At 36.3% G+C, this 27,168-nt stretch overlaps 2 protein-coding genes across 2 annotated transcripts; one reads left to right on the top strand and one right to left on the bottom strand.

Annotated features, from left to right (window-relative positions):
- Positions 1-217: 217 nt before the first annotated feature.
- Positions 218-20,541, top strand: cmah (cytidine monophospho-N-acetylneuraminic acid hydroxylase). The gene is made up of 15 exons (XM_079403583.1): positions 218-326; positions 755-972; positions 4,784-4,875; positions 5,306-5,418; positions 7,514-7,704; positions 7,807-7,887; positions 9,407-9,473; positions 9,551-9,632; positions 10,480-10,617; positions 10,740-10,875; positions 11,981-12,124; positions 12,978-13,152; positions 13,249-13,365; positions 13,438-13,553; positions 19,976-20,541. The coding sequence occupies exons 2-15, from the start codon at positions 767-769 to the stop codon at positions 20,094-20,096; spliced, it is 1,779 nt and encodes a 592-aa protein (XP_079259709.1). The 5' UTR covers positions 218-326; positions 755-766; the 3' UTR covers positions 20,097-20,541.
- Positions 14,751-18,862, bottom strand: LOC306861712 (uncharacterized protein). Its single transcript, XM_079404130.1, has 4 exons — positions 18,605-18,862; positions 17,994-18,135; positions 17,706-17,830; positions 14,751-16,375 (listed from the first exon to the last, which is right to left on the bottom strand). The coding sequence occupies exons 1-4, from the start codon at positions 18,767-18,769 to the stop codon at positions 16,046-16,048; spliced, it is 762 nt and encodes a 253-aa protein (XP_079260256.1). The 5' UTR covers positions 18,770-18,862; the 3' UTR covers positions 14,751-16,045.
- Positions 20,542-27,168: the final 6,627 nt, after the last annotated feature.

The following is a 27,168-nucleotide window of genomic DNA, read 5'->3' as shown; positions in this document are numbered from 1 at the left end:
GCAGAGCAGAACATTTAATTATATGACTGAAGTAGTATTTTCTTGTAAAACAGGCTCCAATAATTTTTTTTTTTCTTTTTTTACAGCAGCTATAACAAACAGACAAAAAAAAGACTCTTCAACTAAAATGTGTTTAAAATTAGGATGAGAACCTTTTCAGGATGAAGTGATGGCTACGCCCTGCCAGTCCAACTGAAAGCGCTTGATAAGGAGAGCAGACCTTCACTTTCAGCTTGACTTGCGGACTGCAGATCACACACACTCTCTGAACTCATACGAGCCTCCTCCTGCTCACATTTACTCCTGAAACCAGCCCACAATTAAAGGTAATGTTGCTCTGTCTACAGTATATAACTTTTGAACAAACTGAAATTATTAGAAATCAATATTATTAAAAAAAACATTCATGATTTGAAGATTATTTGACAGAAAAAAAATAAAATGTGGGAAATTATATTTCCAGTACAAACAGTTACTTGGTTTTGCATTAATTTTGCTCAAATTTGGGTTTGTTTAGTCATTAAAGTATCCATTTCAGACAAATTGATTTATTCTTGAATAAAGAACATCGTTTTTAACCAGTCATGTGCAATGACAAATTTCTAGCTGCACTTGTCTATCAACAATGCATGATAATAGTGTATAATTAAGACTACAAATAGAAAAGCACTTCTCTGAGGTTTGGAACATAAACTAAGAACTTTATAACTTTCTGACCGCACTGAAGATGAACCGAAGTCTCACTTGTCTCTAGATCTGAAGCACAATGACATCTCAGGTCTCAAAGACTGTCCTGCGACTGGAGGCTGAAGACGTCCAGGCACTGAAAGATGGAATTAATTTTAAGAAAAACCAAGAGGATGACAAATGTTACATCATTTACAAAGGCAAAGACAAAATACGAGCGTGTGTGAACCAGTGCAAACACCAGGGAGGACTCTTCATTAAAGATATAGAAGACATGGACGGAAGGTGGGTGAATCAAAACCAATATAATAGGGGAAAAATAAAAAGGGAACACCAGATGATGCTGTTAATAAAAATAGGTCAAGTTCACTTAGGGAAAAGGCAAATATATACATTTTTCACTATCAGTCTGGGTTAAATTATAATTTTTTGGTTCATTTTATCTTTAAAAGAAAACATGGCTAATAATTCTGCACACCTGAATACAAGTCACTTCCAAACTTCATGGACAAATATGTATCACTTATAAAAGATTAAATACAAAATTAATAGTGTTTTTTGAGATTGATGTGGTTTGGAACTGGTAACGTGCTTGGGAAAAAATATGATCAGAATATTAACGTGCTTAATAATTATGCACACACTGCATAGATTGTTTTTTTTTATTTTATTTTTTTTGAAGGAAGTCTTAAAATTTGGTCTTCAGTCTTCAGTGTCACATGATCCTTCAGAAGTCATTATAATATGCTAATTCAAGATACATTTCTGATTATAATCACTGTTGAAAATAGTTATGCTGGTTTATATTTTCATGGTAACCATTATATAACACAAGTATGAAGGGGTAAGTAAGCAATTAGTACTTTTATTCAGCAAGGATGCATTAAAATGAATCAAAAGTGTGTCAGGTTTTATGGGATGAGCAAGGACTCAAATGCAGAACTCAGTGGGCTTTCTTAAATGACAAAAGAAAAGAAAACAAACAAGAACACAACAGGCAGTGAGACTGGGCAGGGCCGGGAACGGAAGGAACAGGCAACACACCAAGGGAACATTTCCTTCTTTACACTGCTAAGTAGCCAAAATGAACTTGAAAATACTTTCAGATCAGGCTATAGAGCAGCCCAAGCAGCAAAATGGCTAAATGCACAAAAAAAAAAAAAATCAATAAAGCTTGAGCACATGCCCCTTTTCCCCTTAATGGCCAAAGTGTCCTTTTGTCAAGGAATTATTATTATTTTTTTAATTAAACGCCCTTTTGTGAAGGCCTGCCCAATCTAACAATTAGTAAAATTAATTAATATTAGTTTAGCAGTAAATTAAATTATCCACATGATGCCCTTTCACCTGACGTCCGCGGCTGCCAGTAAGTGGAGTTCTCAGCGGAGCGGTGTGCTTGTAAACTTATATTATTGAATTATTAATTTACGAGAACGGTGTGAAGAGATCATGCACAGCTGTTGTTTGTATTGCTGTGTGTAGCCTGTGGAAGCAAGGTTAGCTGCAGCAAGGAGCTACAATATTTTTGTTCAATGTTTTCCTAATGATAATTTTATGATTGGTTTATAAAGGCTATACTACGAACACCCTTTTCCCATTTTTTATCACAGAATAATTCAGGAAATATATTTTATAGTTTCTATACTAAATGATATGACTGCGTTTTTCATATAGTTTATTTATTACCTGAAGATAGCTTGAAAAACACACATACACCATATATTTTCGCAATCGTGTGTTTATTGTCTTCATGTTTCATCAGTAAAAACGTTTCTGCTTTTTATTCAGCTCAGCTACAGCTATAGCGTGTGAGTTTGTCCTTACTAGGGATTTCCTGCACCTCAAAAGTTTCTGCTTGAGAGCTCCCTCTGACTTCGAGTATGAAACATGCACTGCACGAGAGTGTTCAGCTCTCCTGATATTCACATCTCATTTTAGATATGAATAAAACGTCAGGTCATGTCTCTTTTAATTTAAATCTAGATTTAAATCTAGAAACCTCTATGTGAAAACACCTGCTCGAGCTCGTTACCTACATTTCACTGCTGGTTATACTCTGTATAATTGTGTATGTGACGAATAAAACTCTTGAATCTTGAATCTTGAATAAAGTGCGGGGGACGAATTTACATTTTATTCAAATTAATATTAAATATTAAAAATGCAGCTAACGTAGTTCTACACACAGCAATAAAAACAAAGGTGCTTGTTCTTGTTCGTTCTTGCTGTTTAATTGGGAAAAGTTTCAAGCGCGTCGAGGTGTCTTGTCTTTTTTATGTTATCTGACTAAAAACTATTAATACTTTGAACAATTATTATTACAGTATTTATTTAAAAAACGTAATTATCTTTCCTTTCCTTTCCTTTCCCCTTTCCTTGTGGATAGATGGATAGAGAGTAGGACTTGTAACCCGAAGGTTGTGGGTTTGAGTCTCAGGTCCGGCAGGGATTGTAGGTGGGGGGAGTGAATAACCAACACTCTCTCCACCCTCAATACCTTGAGCAGACCCTTGAGCAAAACACCCAACTGCTCCCCGGGCGCCGCAGCATTGGCTGCCCACTGCTCCGGGTGTGTGTTCACTACTGTGTGTACACTTGGATGGGTTAAATGCAGAGCACAAATTCCGAGTATGGGTCACCGTACTTGGCCACACACCACTTCCCTTTCCCTTTCCTTTCCCTATCATTCAATAAATGAATAAATTCCGAACAGGATTAGAATAGAATTCTATTTTAAATAAGACAGGAATATTTTTTTCTACAACAACAACAATAGTATTACAACAGCGAAACCACCATACCCTGTAAACTCAATAACAACAACAACAATAATAATAATAATAATAATAATATAATTCCAGAGTAATTAAGAGGTGCAAAAAATGTCTTTAACATTTAAACTTAAAATGGTCTTTTCTGTTCTGTGTTTCTTTTTCAAACCTGCATCATGGCATTTGCTGCTGTATCAATACAGAAGCATCCATTTCGATACACATATCAGCAAGCAGCACAGCCCTATTAAAAGCCGTGTTCTATGTGCCCCATGTGCCCCCATTTTATACTTTGAGCACCTGCCCCTCCAAAGGTCTCTGCACGGCCCTGTTCAACGTGCTTTATTTTACTGATAAAAACCCCCCAAAACAAATAAAAACTACCCAGTGGAGGGAAAACACAACCGGCGTCTGGACTAGGCAGCGCAGGGCATGGTGGGAACAGACAAGGCACACAGACAACACACAAAGGGAATATTTGGCAATGATATTTGGCACAGGACTGAGAACACAGGTAGAACAAATAACGAAGCAAACAAGGAGGGTAACGAGGAAGTACAGGTGGAGAAAACAAATCAATAATGGACTAACAAGGAAGTGAGGGAACATGTGTGCTCACAGCAAAGACATAACTTGGAGCATGAATGTCTGGAACCCCGGCACTGAACCCAAAACCCAACTGACAGGTTAGCTGGGATCTGAACATCATACTCCAAACCTGCAACATGCACACTACAGAGCGGACGGGTTGAGTCCACCCAAAACTCTATGTGAGTACAGAGTGTCAGGGATCTGTCACAAAACCAGACCGAAGTGACAGAATCCTGACAAAGTGACAGTTAAGACGTAATGTTACAAAAGATGTCTACTTCAAAGAAATTCCATTCTTTTTAACTTTCTATTAATCAAAGAATCCTGAAAACAAATGCATCATGGTTTCCACAAACATATGAAGCAGCATGACTGTATTAAACATTGATAATAATCAGAAATGTTTTTGAGCAGCAAATCAGCATATTAGACTGATTTCTGAAAGATCATGTGACCATGAAGACTGGAGTAACGAAGCTAAAAAAAATCAGCTTTGCATCACAGGAATAAATTCCATTTTAAAATGTTTTAGAAAACAGCTATTGAATTATAAAAAGATTTATCAATATTACTGCCTTAACTATTTTTGATTAAATAAATGCAGTCTTGGTGAGCAAAAGAGACAAAAAAACATTTTCAAAAACACTTAAAAAAATGTATTCAATCTAAATTCAATACGTAGAAATATTTATTACGATTTATGAAATATGTGCGCTTGTGTGTTTGTGTAACAGAACAGTGCGCTGCACCAAACACTACTGGAAACTTAATGTGGCCACTATGGAGTACATCAACCCTCCAGACAGCTTCATGCAAGACGAACTCGGTAACAATATCACTGTTATTTAAAAACAGTCAAAATTTCATACACTCTTGAAAATACAGTAAATGTTTTTTTATTGCCATTGCTGGTTCTATAAAGAATCTTTAACAACCACAGAACCTTTTCATTGCACAAAAGCTTTATTATAGCAAAAAAAAGGTTCTTTGGAATTCTAAAATGTTCCATACGCTAAGAAATTAAAAAAAAACATTATGACACATTCACTGAAAGTTTCTTTGGGGAAGCAAAAATGGCTCTTCTATGGGAATGCTGTAAAAAAAACAACCTTGAAACTTTTATCTTAACATTTGGTGTCATTTTAATTGCAGCTAATACATAAATAATATGTATTCATAATATAGATGGATATTAATTGTATATAGTTGTTGGAATCGAATGCTGTGTTATTGTTTTACTGTGTCTGTGTTTGTAGAGGCAGTGCTGTCAGATACTGACGGTAGTTTAGAGCTGGTGGAGTTGAATCCTCCAGACCCCTGGACCGCAGAACCCAGAGAAGCACAAGAGCTGTATGACGGAGAGATTACGGTACATAACAATGATCCAACATTCAGTCCTTCACCAAGTGAGATCAATCATTGCTCCTACACAGCAATAACGAGAACACATACAGTGGGAATCGAAAGTTTGGGAACCCCTTTCAGAATCTGTGAAAATGTGGATAATTTTACCAAAATAAGAGAGATCATACAAAATGCATGTTATTTTTTATTTAGTACTGTCCTGAGTGAGATATTTTCCATAAAAGATGTTTACATATAGTCCACAAGACAAAAAAATAGCTGAAATTATTAAAATAACCACATTCAAAAGTTTGGGAACCCTTGGTTCTTAATACTGTGTGTGGTTACCTGGATGATCTACGACTGTTTTTTTGTTTTGTGATAGTTGTTCATGAGTCCCTTGTTTGTTCTGAACAGTTCAACTGAGCACTGTTCTTCAGAAAAATCCTCCATGTCCTGCAGAATCTTCAGTTTTCCAGCATCTTTTGCATATTTGAACCCTTTCCAGCAGTAACTGTATGATTATGAGATCCACCTTTTCACGCTGAGGATGATTGAGGGACTCAAACACAACAATTAAAAAAGGTTCAAACATTCACTGATGCTCCAGAAGGAAGCACGATGCATTAAGAGCCGGGGGTGAAAACTTTTGAACAGAATGAAGATGTCCAAATTTTTCTTATTTTGTTGAAATATCATATTTTTCCATTTAGTACTGCCCTTCTGACGCGACAGAAGATACTTGCATGTTTCCTGGAAGACAAATGAAGTACAATTTACCTTGATCTTCAAATTCAAAAAGTTTTCACCCCCGGCTCTTAATGCATCGTGTTTCCTTCAGGAACATCAGTGAATGTTTGAACCTTTTTTAATTGTTGTGTTTGAGTCCCTCAATCATCCTCAGCGTGAAAAGGTGGATCTCAAAATCATGCAGTCACTGCTGGAAAGGGTTCAAAAATGCAAAAGATGCTGGAAAACTGAAGATTCTGCAGGACATGGAGGATTTTTCTGAAGAACAGTGCTCTGTTTAACTGTTCATATTTGCATTAAAACTGACTAGTTTTAATGCAAATATGCACAAAACAGATCATATATCTCAGCATGTCTCTGATGTTAACAAACTGCTTGAAAAAACCTTGAAGCAATGCACGCCATTGTTGACTGATTACTTTATATGTCTCTTCACACATCCACACCCACGCAAATACACTGCACCTTTTATCATCGGATTCCTTTCTGTTCAAAAAAAAGAAAAAAAAAAAGACAGTAGCTGTTTAAAGTTTGATTTACAACACAGAACATGCCTTTAATATTTGACCAAGTGTAATAAAATGCAAAAGCACAATCAATGTGCAGATGACATGACTGACAGTGTTGGGAAGTAACTAGTTTCATGTAACTAAATTATTTAATTTAATTTACAAAATCAATGTAATTATAACCGGTTACAGTTACTGAGAAAAAATGTGTAATAAAATTCCAGTTACTTATGAAAATGTCTAAAAAAAAAAATTCACACACACCAACATACAGATTTAGTTGATTTCTTTCATAAATTGCAGTGACTGCTCTAAAATATGAAATGCTTTATTATATAGATTAACTGTTGTTTTTGATAGATGCCAGTGTTTCCTGTCATAGCTACACAAAGATTTGATTTCAAAAAGAGTATCTAAACTATTTCTTATTTTGGTTTTGAATCTGTATTCAACCTCAGAATGATCTCAAAGTAAGCCTGGTTTTGTGGTGGCTGTGCTATAAAATTAAAATATTATAATCTTAATTCAAGTAATTCATGGATTTCAAAAGTGACAGTAATCAGTGTTGAGTTCTACTGTAAGGTTAACCCTGCCTGGTTTACATGTTTGAAACATCAGTTACATTACTTTAATAAAGTAATTGAAATTGTTAAACTACTGATTGCATTTTAGATATGGTAACTTGCAATCTGTAACCTATTACATTTCCAAAGTGACCTTCCTAACACTGATGCACAGTGGTGCACAAGACTTTTATTCATCAACGATTAATTAAATTGTCAAGAGGTCAAGAAAAGATTTCTTTGTCATATAAATGCTGGTTTGAATATCCTATTCATCAAAGAATCCTGTGCATTTCAGCTGACGTACATCACACATGCATGTATGGAGCTGAAAGCAGGGGACAAGCGGATGATGTTCGACCCGTGGCTCACAGGACCAGCGTTTGCGAGGGGCTGGTGGCTCCTTCACGAACCTCCGTCTGATGCCATGGACAGACTCAGTCAGGCCGATCTCATTTACATCAGCCATATGCATTCAGATCACCTGAGGTTAAAGTCTGATCCACCATATTATATTGTATTGCATTGTGTTGGATTGGATTATGCCACAAAACCGTACATTTTAAATGCACTTTTTTTTTTTTCTATTAGCTACCCAACTTTACAACGTCTTTCCAAGAAGCGTCCAGATATTCCCATTTACGTTGGAGACACTTCACGGCCTGTGTTTTGGTGAGACCAAAGTCTAGTGGAGAGGTTACATTTAGTCATTTAGCAGACACTTTTATCCAAAGCAACTTACAAGGACAATATTTGATTTTTATAGTTTGCAATATTAAAATAAACAGATGAAGATGCACACTTCATCGAGGATAAACTGAAATAGCGATGCTATTTTGAACTATTCTGGTCATTTAAAAACAGGTAATATGCACAATCAACCCAGAATCAACACAAAATGCCAAATTCTCAGACAAATCTGTAACACTTTGGTAACGCTTTATTTTAAGATGTTCTTGTTACATATACTTACTATTATAATAACAATCAAAACATGAATTTCCATTGAAATAACATTAAACCAAGACAAAGAATAGGGGAGAACTGCCCAGATAGTACACGTACGTCTGCAAGATGTCTGTTAAAGATCTCTTGATCTGGAAAGCATCTGCTGTCTACAAACGTCTGGCAGATGTCTTTCAGATGTCAGTTTTACATACATTCATCATAAACATCTTAAAGACATCTAATAGACGTCTATTTGACATCTAAAAGGAAACATCCTATAGACTTATTGCAGATGAGCAAACACCCTAAAAAATACGTCTTGCAGATGTAAATGCAGACATCAAATAGACGTCTCCGAGATGTACATGTGCTATCAGGGTGAGGACTTATAAAGGAACGGAAACAAAGGAGCAAACAAGATGATTGATTAAAACAGGTGATGAACGAAGATTAACAAAACAAGAACAGGAAATACAAAATAAGGTCAACACAAACTTTAGGTTGGCTTGAGAAAGCCTAGCCTGAAAGTTTAAAGCAGTTGTAAAAGCCTGAAGTTTGAACATTTCGCTAGATGCTGATAACATGTTGCACATTGTGATGGAAATGTCAGTTTGTTGGAAAACCGGTCACACTGTTCAGATATTCCACGACCCAACAAACGCAGATTAAGCATGTTCAGTCGGATGAAAGCAAACGCCAACAAATGCTAACAGGGGTAACACACTGATCCAACAAACTCCAACAGACTAGTTTGTTGGTGTTTGTCTGTGCAGTGTGAATTGGCCTTAAGGGAGTTTTATGATTTTTAATCAGTCTGAAGAGATATAGCAACTCGAGTCAGAACAGTCTGAAGAGCTGGGCTGAGTTTGGTGGTTCTAGCTTGAAAGCTGTAGGAGGAGATGCGTTCAGAAATTTTAGTCTCATAAGAATAATAATAAGAAGCTTAAATAGCAGATCAGTAGGTTGAGGTGACTTCGGCAAAACGGCAGGAAAAAATTGTAACTGCCAGTGTCATATTACTATTAACTATAATGAGGTGACTTTCAAAGTTATAGATTTGAAAACAAAACGGTGGGAAAAATACATTATATTTCAGCTTCTTCTACTTTAAAATTTTTTATTTAATTCAATGTGTTTCTTCCTGTTTCTTTGTAATTATTTGTGAAATTTACTAGCAATTTTCAAGTGAAAACTGAAATGTGTTTTTCGAGTTTGAACAAGAGGAATTGTGTTTTTGTTGCAGGTATCTGGAGAAAAGTGGAGTGAATTTAACAAACATCAATGTGGTGCCATTCGGCCTGTGGCAGAACGTATGGTTTTTGTTTTTTTTTACTATTTTTCATGTCTTGTTTTTTTTTTAAATTTTGGCTTTGCTATTATTCAAAAGGTCGATGAACACCTGCGATTTATGATTCTGATGGACGGAGTTCATCCTGAAATGGACACCTGCTTGATTGTGGAGTATAAAGGTATTTTTCTGCTGTTCTGCGTTTGAGAAATGGCAAGCAAACAACAATACAATGTAAGAGTGGGAAACAAAGCGGTTTGGCTGCATTGCTTTATGTACAACATATAAAGGCATATTTAATTTGACATGAATAAGAACAGTCTTCAGGCAAAGCTTCAGTGAACAAACACAGCAATAATTTCAAAGATGTGAAAGTACTGTGGTATTATTGGCATTATCAGATTTATGTGTTGAAAATATATTCATATTTTTGCAGAAACTGTGATGCATTTGATTCCTTGATGAATAGAAAGTTCAAAAGAACAGCATTTATTATAAATAGAAGTCTTTTGTAACGTTTTAAATAGTTTCACCTTTGATCAATGATGAATATGATTTTGATCCTTGATGAATAAAAGTATTAATTTCTTATTTATAAATTTTTTTTTGCATTTTATTTTAATTCCAAATATATAGTAAATATATCATAATGATATAATTGTAAATTTGTCAATATTCTATCAATTAATATTATACTAATTATTTTATTTTAATATTAGTACTACAGTACTAATATTTCTCAAGTTCTTCGCTTTCAAATATTTTAAACCCTCAAGCTGTTATGTTGTTGGAAAACCACATTTTAACTTTTAAGTGTGTGTTTAGTTGATGATCCGGTAAAATACTGAAAATGTATAAAAGTTGGAACTTTTATGAATGTGAAAGTAAAGTTCCCCCAAACTTTTGAACAGTATAGTGTAGTTGTACATCAAGATAATGTTGACACGATGAAATCATGGACTAAACCCCTTTAGAAATGCACAATGCTGCTAAAAAGACTGCATAAACTCAAACAAAAACCTTCCAAGGTCACATGATCCTGAATACGGTGGACTGCACCAGACCAAACAATGGACGTCTTCCTCACGGTGTTGATGTGATGATGAGCGACTTCGCCGGCGGCGCCTCTGGTTTCCCCATGACCTTCCACGGCGGCAAATACACCGGTGAGTCAGGCATGCCGCTTTAAACAGGTGCATTATGGGAAAAGGCAACCATTAAGCACAGTCAAGAACAGCATAATGACAGAAAAACAATGCATTTTAATGTAAACTCTTTTTACTGACAGAAAACTGGAAGGCAGATTTCATCAAGAACGAGAGGAAGAAGCTGTTAAACTATAAAACGCAGCTGGTGAAATCACTGCAGCCCAAGATCTACTGCCCTTTTGCCGGATACTTCACTGAAGCGCATCCCTCTGACAGGTGAACACACATCCCTCGATTAACAGAAACTCGTCTAGTCAGCGTTTAACTATGGTAGGCTACACATTAATTGAACACATTGTAAGTAAAATCGATAAAGTCAACATGAACCGCTTCACATATGTAGTGTTTCTAAGTGAAATGCAATTTAATTACAATAATTAAATTGTAAATACTTTTTGAATCATGAAGGGCACAATGAATTATTATTACTAATATATGTATGTATGTATGTGTGACCCTGGAGCACAAATCCAGTCATGAGTAGCACAGGTATATTTGTAGCAATAGCCAAAAATACATTGTATGGGTCAAAATTATACATTTCTCTTTTATGCCAAAAATCATTAGGATATTAAGTAAAGATCATGTTCCATGAAAATTTCTTACCGTAAATATATCAAAACTTAATTTTTTATCAGTAATATGCATTACTAAGAACTTCATTTGGACAATTTTAAAGGCGATTTTTTTCAATAGTTAGATTTTTTTGCACCCTCAAAATACAGATGTCCAAATAGTTGTATCTCAGCTAAATATCGTCCTATCCTGACAAACCATACATCAATGGAAAGATTATTTATTCAGCTTTCAGATGATGTATAAATCTCAATTTCAAAAAACTGACACTGAAGACTGGTTTTGTGGTCCAGAGTCTCTCACACACACACACACACATATATATATATATATATACGTGTGTGTGTGAACAGCATTATGTGTGTGCGTGCGCGCGTGCATAATGCTGTTCTTTTGAACTTTCTATTAAATACATCATGGTTTGCATAAAAATATGAAACAGCATAACTGTTTTTAACATTGATAATAATCAGAAATGTTTTTTGAACAACAAATCAGCATATTAAATGATTTCTGAAGGATCATGTGACACTGAAGACCGGAGTAATGATGCTGAAAATTCAGTTTTGATCCCAGAAATCAATTACATTTTAATATATTCACACTGGATATTTCACAATTTTAATGTATTTTGATTCAACCAAAAAAAAAACTAAATTATTCCAATTTTTGACTAAAGTGTACTGTATATAACATCAAAGTATATATGAAATGTATAACAGGAACACTTGAACATGACTAACAGGTACATAAAGGAGACGAACAGCAAGAACAGCGCAGCAGATCTGAATGAATTGATAAGGAAGAGCTGTCCGAACATCCTAACCTGGACCCCTGTACCCGGATCAGTCCTGGATTTGGCCCTGGCGCTAAATGACCCATCCAACAGGTACCTTCACACGGCTTTACATTACCATTAGAATGCAGCATTTGAGCATTTATAGCTTGAGTGCATTAGACTAAAAGGGTCTCAAAAAATCAATGAAGCATTAATATTTGCATGAAGAGCAAACAATATGCAAAATCATTCATTCATTCATTACAGTATACAGATACTATACTGTAATTTTTTTTTTTACATATTCGCTTTTCATTTTACTTAAGTTTTAGTAATTGTGTATTTTGTTTTTGTCATTTGTATTAGTTATTTTAAAATGTGTGTTGTTTTTATTTGCTTTAATTGTTCTAGTCACATTAAATGAAAATGAGAAATGTTGATGATAAAATTAGTTAAACTTTGTATATTTGTGTTAATTATTCATATTTATTTATTATTGTTTATTAAAACAAATATAAATATTATTATTGTGATTAATAACTAATATTACGATTTTTAAATTGTATAATTTATTTTTTTCAGCAAAGAATCCTGAAAAAAATTCTCATGTTTAATTGTGAAATAAGTTGTGCCATAAAATAAGTTGCACTTTTTTCATATTTATTTTATTTCAGTTAACCAGTTTTTTTATGTTATTATTTTTAATTCTAGTTTTAACTATAGTAATCCTGCAAGACAGGCTGGATATTTATGCAATTTTAAAATTCATGTGATTTTTATATTTAACTATTTATCTACAAACATATTTAATGCAGTCTCTATTGTTTTTACCATTTTTTTGTTTTATTTATGCATGCATCTGTTTAATTTCCATTTCATATTTACGTGTTCATTTATCATGTTGCATGTGAGAATTATTTGTCCATCAGCATGATTTTCTCTGGTTTTGCTATCATGACCACAGGAGTGTCATCACTGAGCCGTCCGGCGGCACAAAGATCTATAAGGACAGTTGGGACTTTGACTTGTATTTGGATGAACTGAATGCTTCCGTTTCAGCTGAAATCTTTAAATACAAAAGCTGGATCCAGTACTATTATAACTGGGCAGGATTTAAAGACTACAATCTGGTCATTCGGGTAAATCATATACTTCATAACCGAACTGCAGGTGGATTTCACACATAATGCAATAACAACCCCATAAACTGATGCAATGAACCGTTTTCCTGTCAGGTCATTGACACAGATGATGATTTCAAGCCTCTGAAAGGAGGTTATGACTATCTGGTGGACTTTCTGGATCTTTCTTTCCCAGCCGCGCGTCCGGAGAGAGATCACGCGTATGAGGAGGTACAGACTGAGCAGGATGAGATGCACGCTGAAGTTTAATACAAACTAATGAATCAAATGTGTGCGTTTCAGATCAAGAACCGAGTTAATGTGATGAGACACGTGGTTCTGAACGGTCGGCTGTGGGACGACCTGTACATCGGCTTCAATAACAGAATGAGTCGAGATCCTGATGTTTACCACCACAAGTAAAATATACACCAACAACATCACAATTAAAAAATAAAAATACATAAGAGTGCATTAGTCATGTATCAAGTGGAAATATAGTCAATTCAAAGACCAAAATACAGGAATGTAATCATTTAGCATGGTATTTACATGGTATCCTGAAGTATTCCTAGCAAATGAAGCTTTTAACATGTTGCTTATAAAAAAAATATTCTAAATGTGGACATCTAAAGTAATCCATAGTTAAATAAAGTCGGTTTATAATATTATTTCTCATTTCATATCATATCTTTTTTTTATTGGCAGATTCTGGAATCGTTTCCAGACAAAATTGCCACTATTGCAAATATTTTTAAATATTTCTATTTAGCTTTATTATTATTTTTTTAGTACTTTAGTCATTTAAATACTTTAACCTTGTTTTGTTCCAATTTGTATTATTTTGTTTGAATTTTTTTTAGTTCTGCAGTACAAGATTATAAGATGCATTATGTGAATGCTTGGCTAAAGAGATGTGTCTTTAATCTAGATTTAAACAGAGAGAGTGTGTCTGAACCCCGAACGTTATCAGGAAGGCTATTCCAGAGTTTGGGAGCCAAATGTGAAAAAGCTCTACCTCCTTTAGTGGTTTAGAATGAAAACGATCCCCGTTAACACTGGTGTTTCCGCTGCATTTCCGAAACGATCTCCATTTACACTACACAACTGAAAACGCAAGTCACATGACCATTCATACAGGTACAACCATAGATTCGTATAGGTAGATGCCTATTATTTAGATGGCGAATGCGTCTATGTGCTTGGAGCGGTCGAATGGGGGAATCTACCTATACATATCTATGGGTACAACAGTGAGCATGATGTTATAGTTTACATGGTTGTCAAGGATAGGCAGAGCGAATGTGCGCAGCCAAGCCATCGTTTTCAAAAGTCTCTGTTTTCGACTTCAGAGAAGTGTGAACGATACACTCTTAAAACAGATGTGTTAAAAACAACACAACCTGTGTTATATCTTAACACACCCGTGTGTCTAGTTAAGGACAACACATTTTGTGTTACTTTTAACTCAACCAGTGTGTTATTCTTCTTTACACATTCAGTGTGTTAAAATATTTAACACACTAATGTGTCATTGATAACACAATTTGTGTCATAGATGTGCTATTTTTTTATCAGTTACAATGAATGCAATACAAAAAACAACTTTTTTCTTTCAAATATATACATATTTATTAAAACTTCACTTCTGAATTTTCACAAAGGCAATATTCACATGTCATTTGAATTTCATAAAGATTTTTAAACAATTTTATATCTTGGATTTACAAAAAGGTTTTCTTTCTTAGAAATCATGTGAAGTGGTTTTACATCAGCAGCATTGCTTAAATTAATGACTTTATATTCATTTGTTCTTTGGACAGCATATGCATACAAGTGTGGGTGAAAATACAGTTGAGATAGAACTCTAAGAAAAACTACAACCCTTTCTTTTTCACATTGTGGAACTATGTGTAAAACTTCACCAAAGAGACGCTCTTCTTTTAAGTCACGGTTTAAAGCAATTACACAACCAGTTTGAAAAGTCTGACCGAACGCATTAACAGAGTGAGAAACGAGAACAGTGCTACATGTGTCAAGTTCATAGCCAAAGCTTGAGGATATCTGCTGTACAATTTGTGATTTCTAAAATGTGAGCCATCACAGTAATCACGCAATTTGTCGTCACTTTCGGTTGAATCCACAAAGAGCTTTTGCATTTGTTCATTGTCAAAAAGAAACTTCAGAGTATCAATAATAGATATGTACTGACATGTATCTGCTATTAACACTTGAGTTAATGTACCTTGCTTTCTTGCAGTATCACCTCTGTTTCCAAGGAAGATTTCTGTTGGCTTGATGAAAGAGTGGTTTGCTGCAAAATATTTGGTCATTTTGTAGGGGGTATCAACTTCCTCAAACATATGTCGTCCTCTTTCAAATTCATCCATCAAAGTCTGCAATTCATCACTGGGTATAGAGTAACGATTAAGCAGAGATGTGGTTTTCTCTTGCAAACAGTCCAGGGTTTCACAGAGCAGTTCTTTTGTGCATGTGATGCTTCTTTGCACATCAGTCAGAGTACAATTTGAAGAGGAGTACATTTTTGCAACAAATGCTGCTGCACAGCTTTGGTAGTCAGAGGTGCTGCAAGTACTGGAGCCATCAAAATTAGTTTCTGGAATATCAACAGCAGCAGAGCAAGATGGAGCTGGAAAGTCCTCACTCGTGCTGGTGTCACGGTCTTGTTCTAAATGTAATGGGTTTGCAACCTGAGCATGCTCTCTATTGAGATGTTTAGTATAAGAATTGAAGTTATGGTATGTTCGTTGGCAATTGTTTTGACTACAAACAATTGTATAATCCTGTCCATCAGAAAGTGCATGGACATGCCTAAGATGAATTATGAGTTTCCGGATGTCTTTTGAAGTTGATTTTTTACACCTTGGACATATGTACATGGTGGTACAATTTAGGATAGTGCTTGAAGCTTCGAAATAAGCTCCACAACTTTGGATCTCTTCCCACCAGAGAAAGGAATGTCATATACATTTTCAAGGAAATTAAAGACCGATGTAAGTTGGACAGGATATTGTACATTGCAAACCCAATACGTTTTGAACAGCTTGTCAATGGCACACGTCAGACTGTTATCGTTGAGTGGAATGGTGACTTTGTCATTCTCGGCCACAATGATGTATTGCGCTGTAGAACTGGGGGCTCCTAAACAGACAATGTGGGGTTGATGGTTTTCCACCATTGTCTGGGAATGATCCAGGAGGCTGGAGATGCTGGTTCCAGCCTGTAAACATAAAAGTAAATTTTTTAAAAGCTATTATTAAAACAATTCAAGTGACTGAAGGTTTTCTTAAAGGGATAGTTCACCCAAAAATTTGAATTCTGTCAGTAATTACTCACCCTCATGTCGTTCCAAAACCGTAAGACCTTCTATTATCTTCGGAACACAAATTAAGATATTTTTGATGAAATCTGAGAACTGTCTGACTCTTCATAAACAGCAACAGACACAAAACTGAAATGTTCCCAAATGCAGAAACGTAGAAAGGACATCAGTAAAATTGTCTGTGACATCAGTGATTCATCTGTAATTTTACAAATTCAACAACTTTTTCCTCCTCATTCCATCTGCTGCCTGTATGCCGCCATTGTGAAGAGAGTATCATGACGCATGCACTTGCTTCCGCTTGATGTAAACAAGGCATGCATTTGCTGTCCTCTGCTCATAAACAAAACACGACGAGTGCTTTGTTTACATGGACAGGAAAGCCTGTGCATACGTCGTGATACTCTCTCCAAAACTGCAGCACACCACGGCAGATGATAAAGAGAAGAGTTGTTGAATAAAGTTGTTATTTTTGTTTTCTTTGAGCACAAATGTATCATAGCTTCATATCAGCACAACTGAACCCCTGATGTCACATGGACTCTTTTACCTATATCCTACATTTCTGTGCTTGGGAACATTTCAGGTGTGTTGCTGTTTATGGAGGGTCAGAAAGCTTTTGAATTTCATCAAAAATATCTTAATTTGTGTTTGCAAAGTTGAATGAAGGTGTTACGGGTTTGGAACGACATGAGGGTGAATAATTAATGACTAAGTAATAAAACTTTTTTGGATGAACTCTCTCTTTAATTCATTTGCATTCATTGAACTGAAGGCCAGGGATATTTTCTTATTTATGTTCAAAAGAAAATAGGAATGCACAATATTATCACTTCACTGTTTTGTATCACTGCATTTCATTTGAGAATGCACATACAGAATGATGTGTTTAGTGTGATAGCGTGCAGTGACAACAGCAGCAACAGCCTCCCTTTGGTACTAATGTTCATTCGGTAAGGCGGTTTTTTTTTTTTGTTTAGTGGCCGCTGTTGGTCTATTTATAATAAAATAAAAAGTAAAATGCACAAATAACCTTAAGATACTTAGCCAAAGTGAGCTAAAAAATACTGACAAAAACCTAATATTGTGCATCCCTAAAAGAAAACAATGAAAACAGTATAGTTTTATGTAAATTAGAGAGTCATGTAATTAAGTAACATCACAAAGTGCTTGCACAGAAAACTAACAAACTAAAACATAAACATATTAGGGCAATCAAGCTGCTTACCGGCTTAATGTCCAAGAGGTAAGAAAGGGCTGACTTTGTACTGCATTTGGCCCAACCTTTGCTCCTCCCGGACGCAGTGGGGGGCAGCAGTGTAGTAAGAATTTGAAGAGCTCTGTAACATGACTCTGTAGTATAATAAAAAAAAACACAAAATATAAATGGCATTTTTCAAATGGCTGAAATAATGGCAGACTTTGATCTCCAACTTTGCCTTCAGAGAACTAGTAAAACTAATGGTGTCCACTGAAAGAAAAACAACGGTTTGACAGAACAAGCAAAGTAGCCTACCTTCACTCTCATTATCAGTTGGCATGACCAGAGGATCTTTCACTGTGGACATCTTTTGCAACTTCCGAACAATATTTCCTTCCCATTTTCGAAGAAAGAGGTCAGCCTTCCCAGGAAACATTTTTCCAAACTCCGTGTCAAGCTACAACATAGGATACAATACACAATTACAACACTACCGTGTTTTCTCAGTATGTTCACAAATGATCAAATCTAAGTTTATGCAATCATAACAGTAAAAACAAAACTACTATACTTCAGTTTTATGATTTGAATTAAACTGATTGAAGTAAAATAAATGGTGGAGCTTGATTTCAGTGCACCTTACAATCTCTAGTTTGCAGCAGACTGATGGTTGGAGGGGAGTGGTTAAAGGATGTTTAAAGGACTTTATTTTATTTTATACTTTATTTTAATTAAATTGCATAGAATTTTTCATCACAAGATTAGTAATGTGCACTAACAAAGTATAAAAAAAAAAACATTTTGAATTCATTTGGACTTTAAATGTTAATATTTAGCAGCCTTGTCCCTGTACTGACAAGTCTATTTATACCTAGCTAGAAGAAAAAAACACAAAACACAAGATGCAAAACACAAGATGTTCTTACCAAGTATGGCATGTCTACAAATCGAGGATATTGTTCAAAAATCTCTTGCACTGTTGGGGACGTGTTTGCAATCCATAACCTGCGATTACTGTATGTTTTCTCCATGCCCAATTTGATGGTATTGAGGTTTTCTGGAGATGGTTTCATCCTTTTGATCACAGTCATCCACTCGTGAGTGGAGTCCTCCTCCCCTTCAGCATATGTTATATCCAAAGTAAAAAAGGCAAAGAAAAACACCAATCTGTTATATACATATACTGATTACACATACATTCATAATGTAAAATGTAGTTAACAAACAGTGTTATAATGAATATTTATTACAAAAACAGCTAACAAAAGCTAGATAAACCTTCAAGATATAAACCTAAACACATCCTTTTTGAGATAAAGACATGCGAATGTCGAAGTCAATCAAATGTTAAACGTTACAGTAATAAATCATAGTATTATTTAAAGACATTTAACAAGACATCAATACATTATGTTGTTTAATGAAAGAAAGGCGACGGATAGCAGTGAAAGTGATAAGAGTTAGCTGCTAGCTGCTACCGCTTTGTCAAACTCATTAACGACAATCCTGCCATGGCCGCAGCGTTTTATCGGACGTCATATAATTGGCAACAAATCAAGCAAAGAAAAACAAACTCGTTAAAAATAAGTTCTCTCCAGAAAGCGAGGAACAAACGTACCAAAATGTAAAGAAATAATAATGTGTGAAGCATTAACTATCTGACGCCGTTTTCGCCCTGTTCAACACCGCCTCTCGTGACTACCGAAAATACCCGTATGCACGACTAGAGGCTGCTAACTAAATGCACATTTGACCGTCTAAAAAATTCACATTAAACATATATATGACAGTTTCTAATAATTAAAAATAATAAATCCAAATACCTGACATGTGCACTGCATCCAAGTCACCCATGGATGGAGATAGAGGCGCGAAATTGCTTAACGGCTTGCGGAGTGACGTAGCAGCAATGTGATTGGATGATAGTTAACACATGTTGTGTTGGACACACTGTGTTGTTTCTCTCTTTCTCTCTCTCTCTCTCTTTTACACATGATCAACTTAAAATTACACAAAATGTGTCAAAATAGCCATAACACAAAAAATGTGTTATTAATTAACACATCCTTTTTGAGAGTGTAGGAGTAACCGTAGCAAAAGTTATGCGTTTTAAAACGAAAACGTACTAGTGTAAACGGGGCCTTACAGGATGTTTTTATATATGTTAAGAGATCAAGCTAGGGAAATTTGGTTTCTCAGTTCATGGCAGATTCATAAAGTCTGTTTTTAACTATAGAAATCAGATGCACTTTGCAGATTCATGTGGTCTATATTATCTGTTGTTGTTTTATTGGCAGGTTCTGGAATCATTTTCAGACAGAACTGCCTCTATCAGCACCAGACTGGGATCGTTTCCTTCAGATTGCCTGTGACATAGACGTGCCAAACGAGAGCAGTAACGGCTGCGCTCTATCTTAACACAAACACACACACATCACGGTTATGTGTCTGTTTTCTGGACTGTTTGCGTGGGTGGGTTTGATTCTGATGCTGCTCTATCACTTTTGCTTAATAACTGTAAGACAAAGACGAACACTACTTAATATTAATCGATTGAGGTTAATATTTATGATGTTTCTCTGGAATACTTGATTCTGTGCTCAAATATGCAATATATACAATAATGATGCTAAATGGCACAATTGTTTGTTTTCCCTGGAATCAGATTTTCATCATGGCAGTTTTATGTCTCTTTACATCAGATTACTGTCATGTACTGTATTTCTTATTTATGAAATGTGTTTGGTGTTTTTTTTTTTAATCCTAATTCACTAATGAACAATAATCAGGTTGAGTTATTAAACACTGGAACGAGATTTTAATTGCTTTATAAGCAACTATTTTAATAAAAAAAAAATCATGTAAAAAAGCATTTCACGAGTAATGTGTTTGTCTGAGACCACATTGAAAACCAGTGACTTAAAAATCTCACTGAAACCCAGAAACAGAAAAAAAGACATAAAATTGAGGAAATATTTAATATTCATCGTTTCACACAAGTGTATATAACTATGTAAATTTGTATTATACAGATATAATTATGAAAAAAAGTCATTTTAAGTACTAAAAAGGTTTTTGCATTTTGTTTTAATTTTAAATCCCACTGGAAAATAAAATAAAATATGTACATAAATGTACTATAATAGAATATTTATAAAATAAATATACAGCAATAGATGCCAGTGCTGTTATTGGTTGAACAGAGCATGCATACGGATCCATGTGCAAGGCTTTATTGCAGAAGCGTGGTCAAGAAACAGGCAAGGGATAACAACACAGGTACATCTCAGGCAAGGCAAAGAGTAATCCTAGGGCTGGCGTGGGTCTTCGATCGGCGAACAGAATCCAGAGGGCTTGACAAGAGAGGTAATCCAATAACATAAGCAGTAGGCAAGGTGCAAACAGAGTCCACACGACAAGGCAAGAGAATCAAAGGCAAACAGGAAATCAGGCAACGAGGCAATACGACGAAACTAGACTAAGACTAGAACTAGGAACTTAACACAAAACTAGGAGAGGGCTCCGTAACGTAGCGATATGCGCAAACAATACTCGGCAGTGAGAGAGAGGAAGTCCATGGCTTATGTAGAGAGTATGATTGGCTGCAGCCGTGTGCGTAATCAGAGTGAAATGGATTGTGGGAACTGAAGTGTAACAGTACACGGGGGGCATCGTAGCAAGACAGGTTTGCAGGAGTTCTTGAAAACTTTGCTCAGATCCCGGGTTTTTTTTTTGGAGCAGTTCATGTTCAGAACTGGACAGATGCAGTTTGTATTGTGAGCTAAGTAGCCTCCTTTAGTTATCTTTTTTCCTTTGCTTTTTTTTCCTGTTTGAGCTAGCTAGTTGCTAATAATAACCCATGTGCTTTTGTTATAAATTGCTGTGCTGACTTGTGAAATATGGAGGATAAAGAAGAAACTCTCCTTGCTATGCACAGTGTGGCGGGAGGAGCCAACGACAGACACAGTGGGCGTGGCGTCAAGCCTCGGAGAGGTTTTTATTAAACAATATTTAAAATAAAGTGTCCAAAGGGGGAAAAGTGTCCAAAATAAACAGGGATCTGGTGTCCTCGTTGTGCTGCGGGGCTCGTGAAGGAGGGCAGTGTTCAGGAGGGAAGGGTCCAGGTAAGGGGCGGAGTCCGGCGGCCGCACGCGCTCCCGTCTGGAGGTCCCGGGGCGCGGGTGACGGCGGCTTCTGTGGCGGCTTCGTCCAACTCCTTCATCCCCGGGTGCTCGACGGGATTCCACGGCCCGGCGTCCTTGCCCGACGGCCGTATCGCGGGTGCAGTGTCGGCCGGACTGCGGGTCCGGCCGCTCGCGTCTCTGACGGCGGCAGGTAGTTCCCTCTACGCTCCCTTTCCTGGACCCACGAGGACACCAGCGTGCATGCACGGGGAAGAGACCGGTCTCCCGAGGAGAGGCGCGCTCGGAGTTTAAACGGCGGCGGTGATGAGGCTCCATTCACGTCAGGTGCGCCTCATCACACGCCGCCAGCCCTGCGTGTTCAGCGCCCCTCCTCTCTCACACACCCACTCCCGTCGGGAGCCTGGTGAAGGGCGGCGAATAAGGGACGGGGTGGTGATGATGGACAGGGGGGAGGCAGCCGACTCGTCACAACAGCTATGCAAGAAGAACTCTAAACCCTTAATTGGATGCAGTTGTTGGACAGGCTGAGTTCATGCTTTCACCCGATACACCTGAACCGAACCCTGCGAAAAAAAGTAAACTGAGTTCCGACAGTCCTTCAGTGAGTGATGCCATGCTAATGAGATTCATACAGAGAATGGAGGCCATGTACGAAGAAACTTTGCGCCGAAATTCAATGAGTTGAAAAAACGGTACTTGAAAACTCAAACTCTATTAAACAGATAATCAGCTCCACGGTGAACAGGTGAAGCATTTGAATGATAAAACTGAGGAACTAAGAAAATCGTAAGATTGGAGAAAGACAACGTCGAACTTCGTGATAAGTATAATGATCTGGATGTGTACAAGAGAAGATGGGATCTTCGTGTCGCTGGTATTTCAGAGAAAGCAGGAGAAAACGTAAAGCAGATGATCATCGACCTCTTCAGCCAGGTCTCCCCGAGCATCGCTGCAGATCTACCCCCGTGGACTTGACATCGCTCATAGGCTGGGACCTCGTTCTACTGCAGAAAGATCCTCTCGTCGCATAATTATCTTATTTCCGTCGTGGTCCCAGCGGGACAAAGTTTGGAGAGATGCCAAAACGTCCGTCCTTCTCAGGGAAAAGAAGATCAAGATCTTCGAGGATCTTTCACAGAAAGACAAGGATGCAAGATCTCTCCTGTGGCCGACAGTAGAGAAGGCGAGACGGGAAGGAAAGAGAGCTGGCTTTCACGGTCCTTTTGCTGTGATTTGAGGGTAAAAGAGTGACCGCTAAAGATGTAGCCAACACTTAACATGTTGGCAATGCTTATTCAACAAGCAACTGTTTCAGCTAAAGGATTAGCTTGATAAGTGCAAGTTGTTTTTTATCTATTTATTTATTTTATAATTTATATATTTTTCTTAATTTGTTTTTATGCTTATTTTTCTTTGGGCTCTTAAATCTTTACTCAAGCTGAACTTGTTATTCTCTGAACTTAAATCTGAACACCCGGTTTATTCCCGGTTGAGCTGTTGTTGTGGTTGTTGCTCTTTTTGGAGGATAGTAATTGAACGAGTGTACTTTTTTGGTTCGCTCAAACTTTCTTTTCTTTTTTTGATTCTTTTCTATATTGTTCATGTTTCATGTCAATGTCTTTAATATCCTTTAATGCCAGGGGCCTCAGGGATAGTGTCAAACGAAAAGCTCTTTTTATGTTTGCTAAAACACACAAATCAGACTTCTGTTCAGGAATGTCATTCAACTATTGATGATTACAAATGGTGGAAATCTCAGTGGGGTAACGATATTTGGAGTTCACGTGGCACCGAACACTCAGCTGCTGGAAGCATTTTGAGAAACAAATCTGGTGGGGATATATTAGGGTCAGAATCGGATATCTTAGGTCATTTTCATTTATTAGTAATTTCACTTAACCAACAAACTGTAATTCTCGGAAATATATATGGGTACAATAATTCTTTGGAATTTTTTTTAACAAATTAGATGAGAAGCTTACATATTGGTCTAATACATTTCCTAATGCATTTTTCATTCTAGGAGACTTTAATGTGTCATTTAATAATTCTTTGGACAGATATCCTCCTGCACTATTAGACCTAATAGACAAGTTTGAATTGGTGGGCATTTGGAGAGAGAGATTCCCTAACAATTTAGAGTTTACTTGGGCCAATAAAAGTGGTTCAAGACAATCTCGTATTGATTATTGGCTCATATCAAAATGTATGTCAAATACCCCATTGACCGACCACAAAACTATCTTTATTAATACCCCTTTAATGGCAGATTATGTAACAGGCCAATGCAGAGCTTCTTCGTGGAAACTTAACAGTTCACTGTTAGAATTACCAGATAAAATTAAAGAACTAATTGCTAAATATTGGAAAACAGCCACAATTCAAAATTCTTTTGGTACCAATTGGGAGTTTTTTAAGTTTGAGACAGGTGTTTATTTAAGAAAAGTTGGAACACTTTTAGCCAAAAAAAGAAGGGTTCTTGAAGACAACCTAATCATGAAATGATCTCAGTCTGATCATTTTGATTGCATGTCTCTAGAGGAAAAATCTGAAATTGCAGATTTGCTAATTAAATTGGATGAGTTGTACTTATCAAAGGCTAGGGGTGCTTATATAAGATCCAGGAAAAAATGGCTCGAAGATGGAGAACTCAATTCTGCATATTTTTTTAAGCTAGAAAAGTTCAACTATTGAACAACTTTGTGTTGATGGCAAAATTGTTAACGATCCAAAGGAAATAGCAAACTACAGTGCCAATTGTTATAAGAATCTTTATAGTTCAAGGTATTCAGAGCAGACCACATCCTCATTTCTAGACTTGGTTAATTATGTTAAGGTTATATCTGAAAGTGATAGATTTTTCTGTGATAGCATTGTTACTCCTGAGGAAGTACAAAGAGCAATTAAGAGTTTGAAAAACAAGAAGTCCCCAGGGTGTGATGGACTTACAGCTGAGCTGATGAACTTACTCTCTTTTTAACTCAGGTTTTTAGAGAAAGTATTGAAAAAGAGGCTTTACCTCCTACATTGATGCAAGGTATCATAACTTTAATTCCTAAACCTAAGAAAGATCATACCAATTTAGACAGCTGGCGACCCATCACACTCCTTAACAATGACTATAACATTTTCACCATAATATTTGCTAAAAGATTTAAAGATTGTTTGGATATTGTTATAGATGAGACTCAGTCTGGATTTATGAGGGACCAACATATAATGAATAATATTAGATTAGTTTTTAGACTGATTTGCTTATTTTTTTTTTGTGTCTCAACTTTTCAATCAAAATGGTTCAATCTGTAATTACTTAGTTTTGAGCTAAGCATGGAATTCCTGTCCGAAAGAGTTTGCAATTGTTGCTGATGCAGTGCCACATTCTCCTGCTTTTTAGAGCTCTTTCTTTTCCAATCTCATGTCACTCAGTGGATCTTTGTAAAACATTTGTTGGAAAACAGTGCATTTCGTCATCCAAGTCAAAAACAATCAGAAAATGAGAGTTTTGTTTCAGATGGAGTCTATTTCTGTGCCTTATGTAATCTCTTGTTGGAATGCTTTAGTAAGTGATATTCCCTGGAAGAAAGTTTGCTCGTTACCTCACAAATATTTCATTACTAACAAAATGAGAGAAATTGCATTTAAGTTGAGAATTTACCCGGATAAGTGCTCTCTTAAAAGACTTAAGAATGATATTAAGACCAACTGTTCTTTCTGTTTAGTAAACCATGAAACTTCTTTACATTTATTCTGGAGTTGCTCTTACACAACTTCATTTTGGTGTGACATTCTTGACTTTATCAAATGTTATGTGAATCCTAATTTTGAGTTTACTTATAGAAATGTCATTTTTGGCTTTCATGAATGTGAAAAAAGTGATGCTTATTTTATAAACCTTATTTTCCTTTTAGCTGAATATCATATTCATAAATGTACATTTTCTAAATGTAAATCTTTTTTTTTTATGATTCAAACTTGAAATGAAAAATCATTTGGGGAAGTTCTGGCCTAATGGTTAGAGAGTCGGACTCGTAATCCAAAGGTTGCGGGTTCGAGTCTCGGGCCGGCAGGGATTGTAGGTGGGGGGAGTGAATGTCCAGCGCTCTCTCCACCCTCAATACCACGACTGAGGTGCCCTTGAGCAAGACACCGAACCCCCAACTGCTCCCCGGGCGCTGCAGCATAAATGGCTGCTCACTGCTCCGTGTGTGTGTGTGTGTGTGTGTGTGTGTGTGTTCACTGCTGTGTGTGTGCACGTTGGATGGGTTAAATGCAGAGCACGAATTCCGAGTATGGGTCACTTGGCAGTATGTCACTTCACTTTCTATTGAGTTCTCTACGAACTTGAAAGCAATAAGAACAATAACTTTGTGGAAGGACTTGGCACTGAATGTCCCCGAGCGGTTGTTGGATTGTTGTGTTTTAACGATGACAATTAATATTGTTTTTTTTCAAGCATTCAATAAAAAAAGTGTAACAGTCTGTGTAGTGAGAGTCAATATGGAGAGAGGGTGACCTCTGGTGGTGAGTGAACGGAAGTTTATAGACCGGATTCGTGACAAGCGCTGTTTTAGTTTTATCATAATTACTACTTCTAGTATTATAGTACTCAATATACTGAAATAGCTTATATTTTTTATATTTTAGTTTTTTATTTTAATTTGAGTAATTTTAGTCATTTTGCCATTTTTTTTGTTTTATTTTATATTATATTTCTATTTAGCTATATATATATATATATATATATATATATATATATATATATATTTTATTATTATTATTTTTTTTTTTTACATTTATTTGTAGTTTGGCTTTATTTCAATTGCATTTTTTTATATTTTAATTAACTTTAGTAATGCTGATAATCATTTGCTAACATTCCAGGTCAAGAAAAACACATTCCCAATGCATTACAGTGGAATCGCTAAAATAAAACACATTTCCGATATATTGCAGGTGAATCGCTAAATTAAGTTCCTGCATCGCTGTTGTCAGGAAACAGAAACAGGAAACACGAGGCACTGCTGCAGACTGCAGATTTCTACATCTGCACTAATAATGTTCATGCAGTTGATGAAGCTCTGCTCAAGAACAATCTAAATGAGTTTCAGCTTTGCAAACATTGTGTAAGAGATATAATAGTCTTCTTTCGCTTCATTTAGCCCAGATAACCTGATAAGCAGGGTTCAAATGGTGAGGAGGTGAAGTGGTTTAACCCACAACACAGTGCGGTGTGCAACCAATTCAGAGGTTTTAACATGCTGGGTTGATAAAAACAGAGCTGGGTAGCAGCTGATTGCATGCATACTGTGGATTACGGTACTTGTAGTTAGATTACATTACATTTT

This window comes from Barbus barbus (genome assembly GCF_936440315.1).
Source record: "Barbus barbus genome assembly, chromosome: 42".
Lineage (NCBI taxonomy): Eukaryota > Metazoa > Chordata > Actinopteri > Cypriniformes > Cyprinidae > Barbus > Barbus barbus.
The sequence above is the reverse complement of the archived record's forward strand: the minus strand, read 5'-3'. Positions and strand labels throughout refer to the sequence as shown.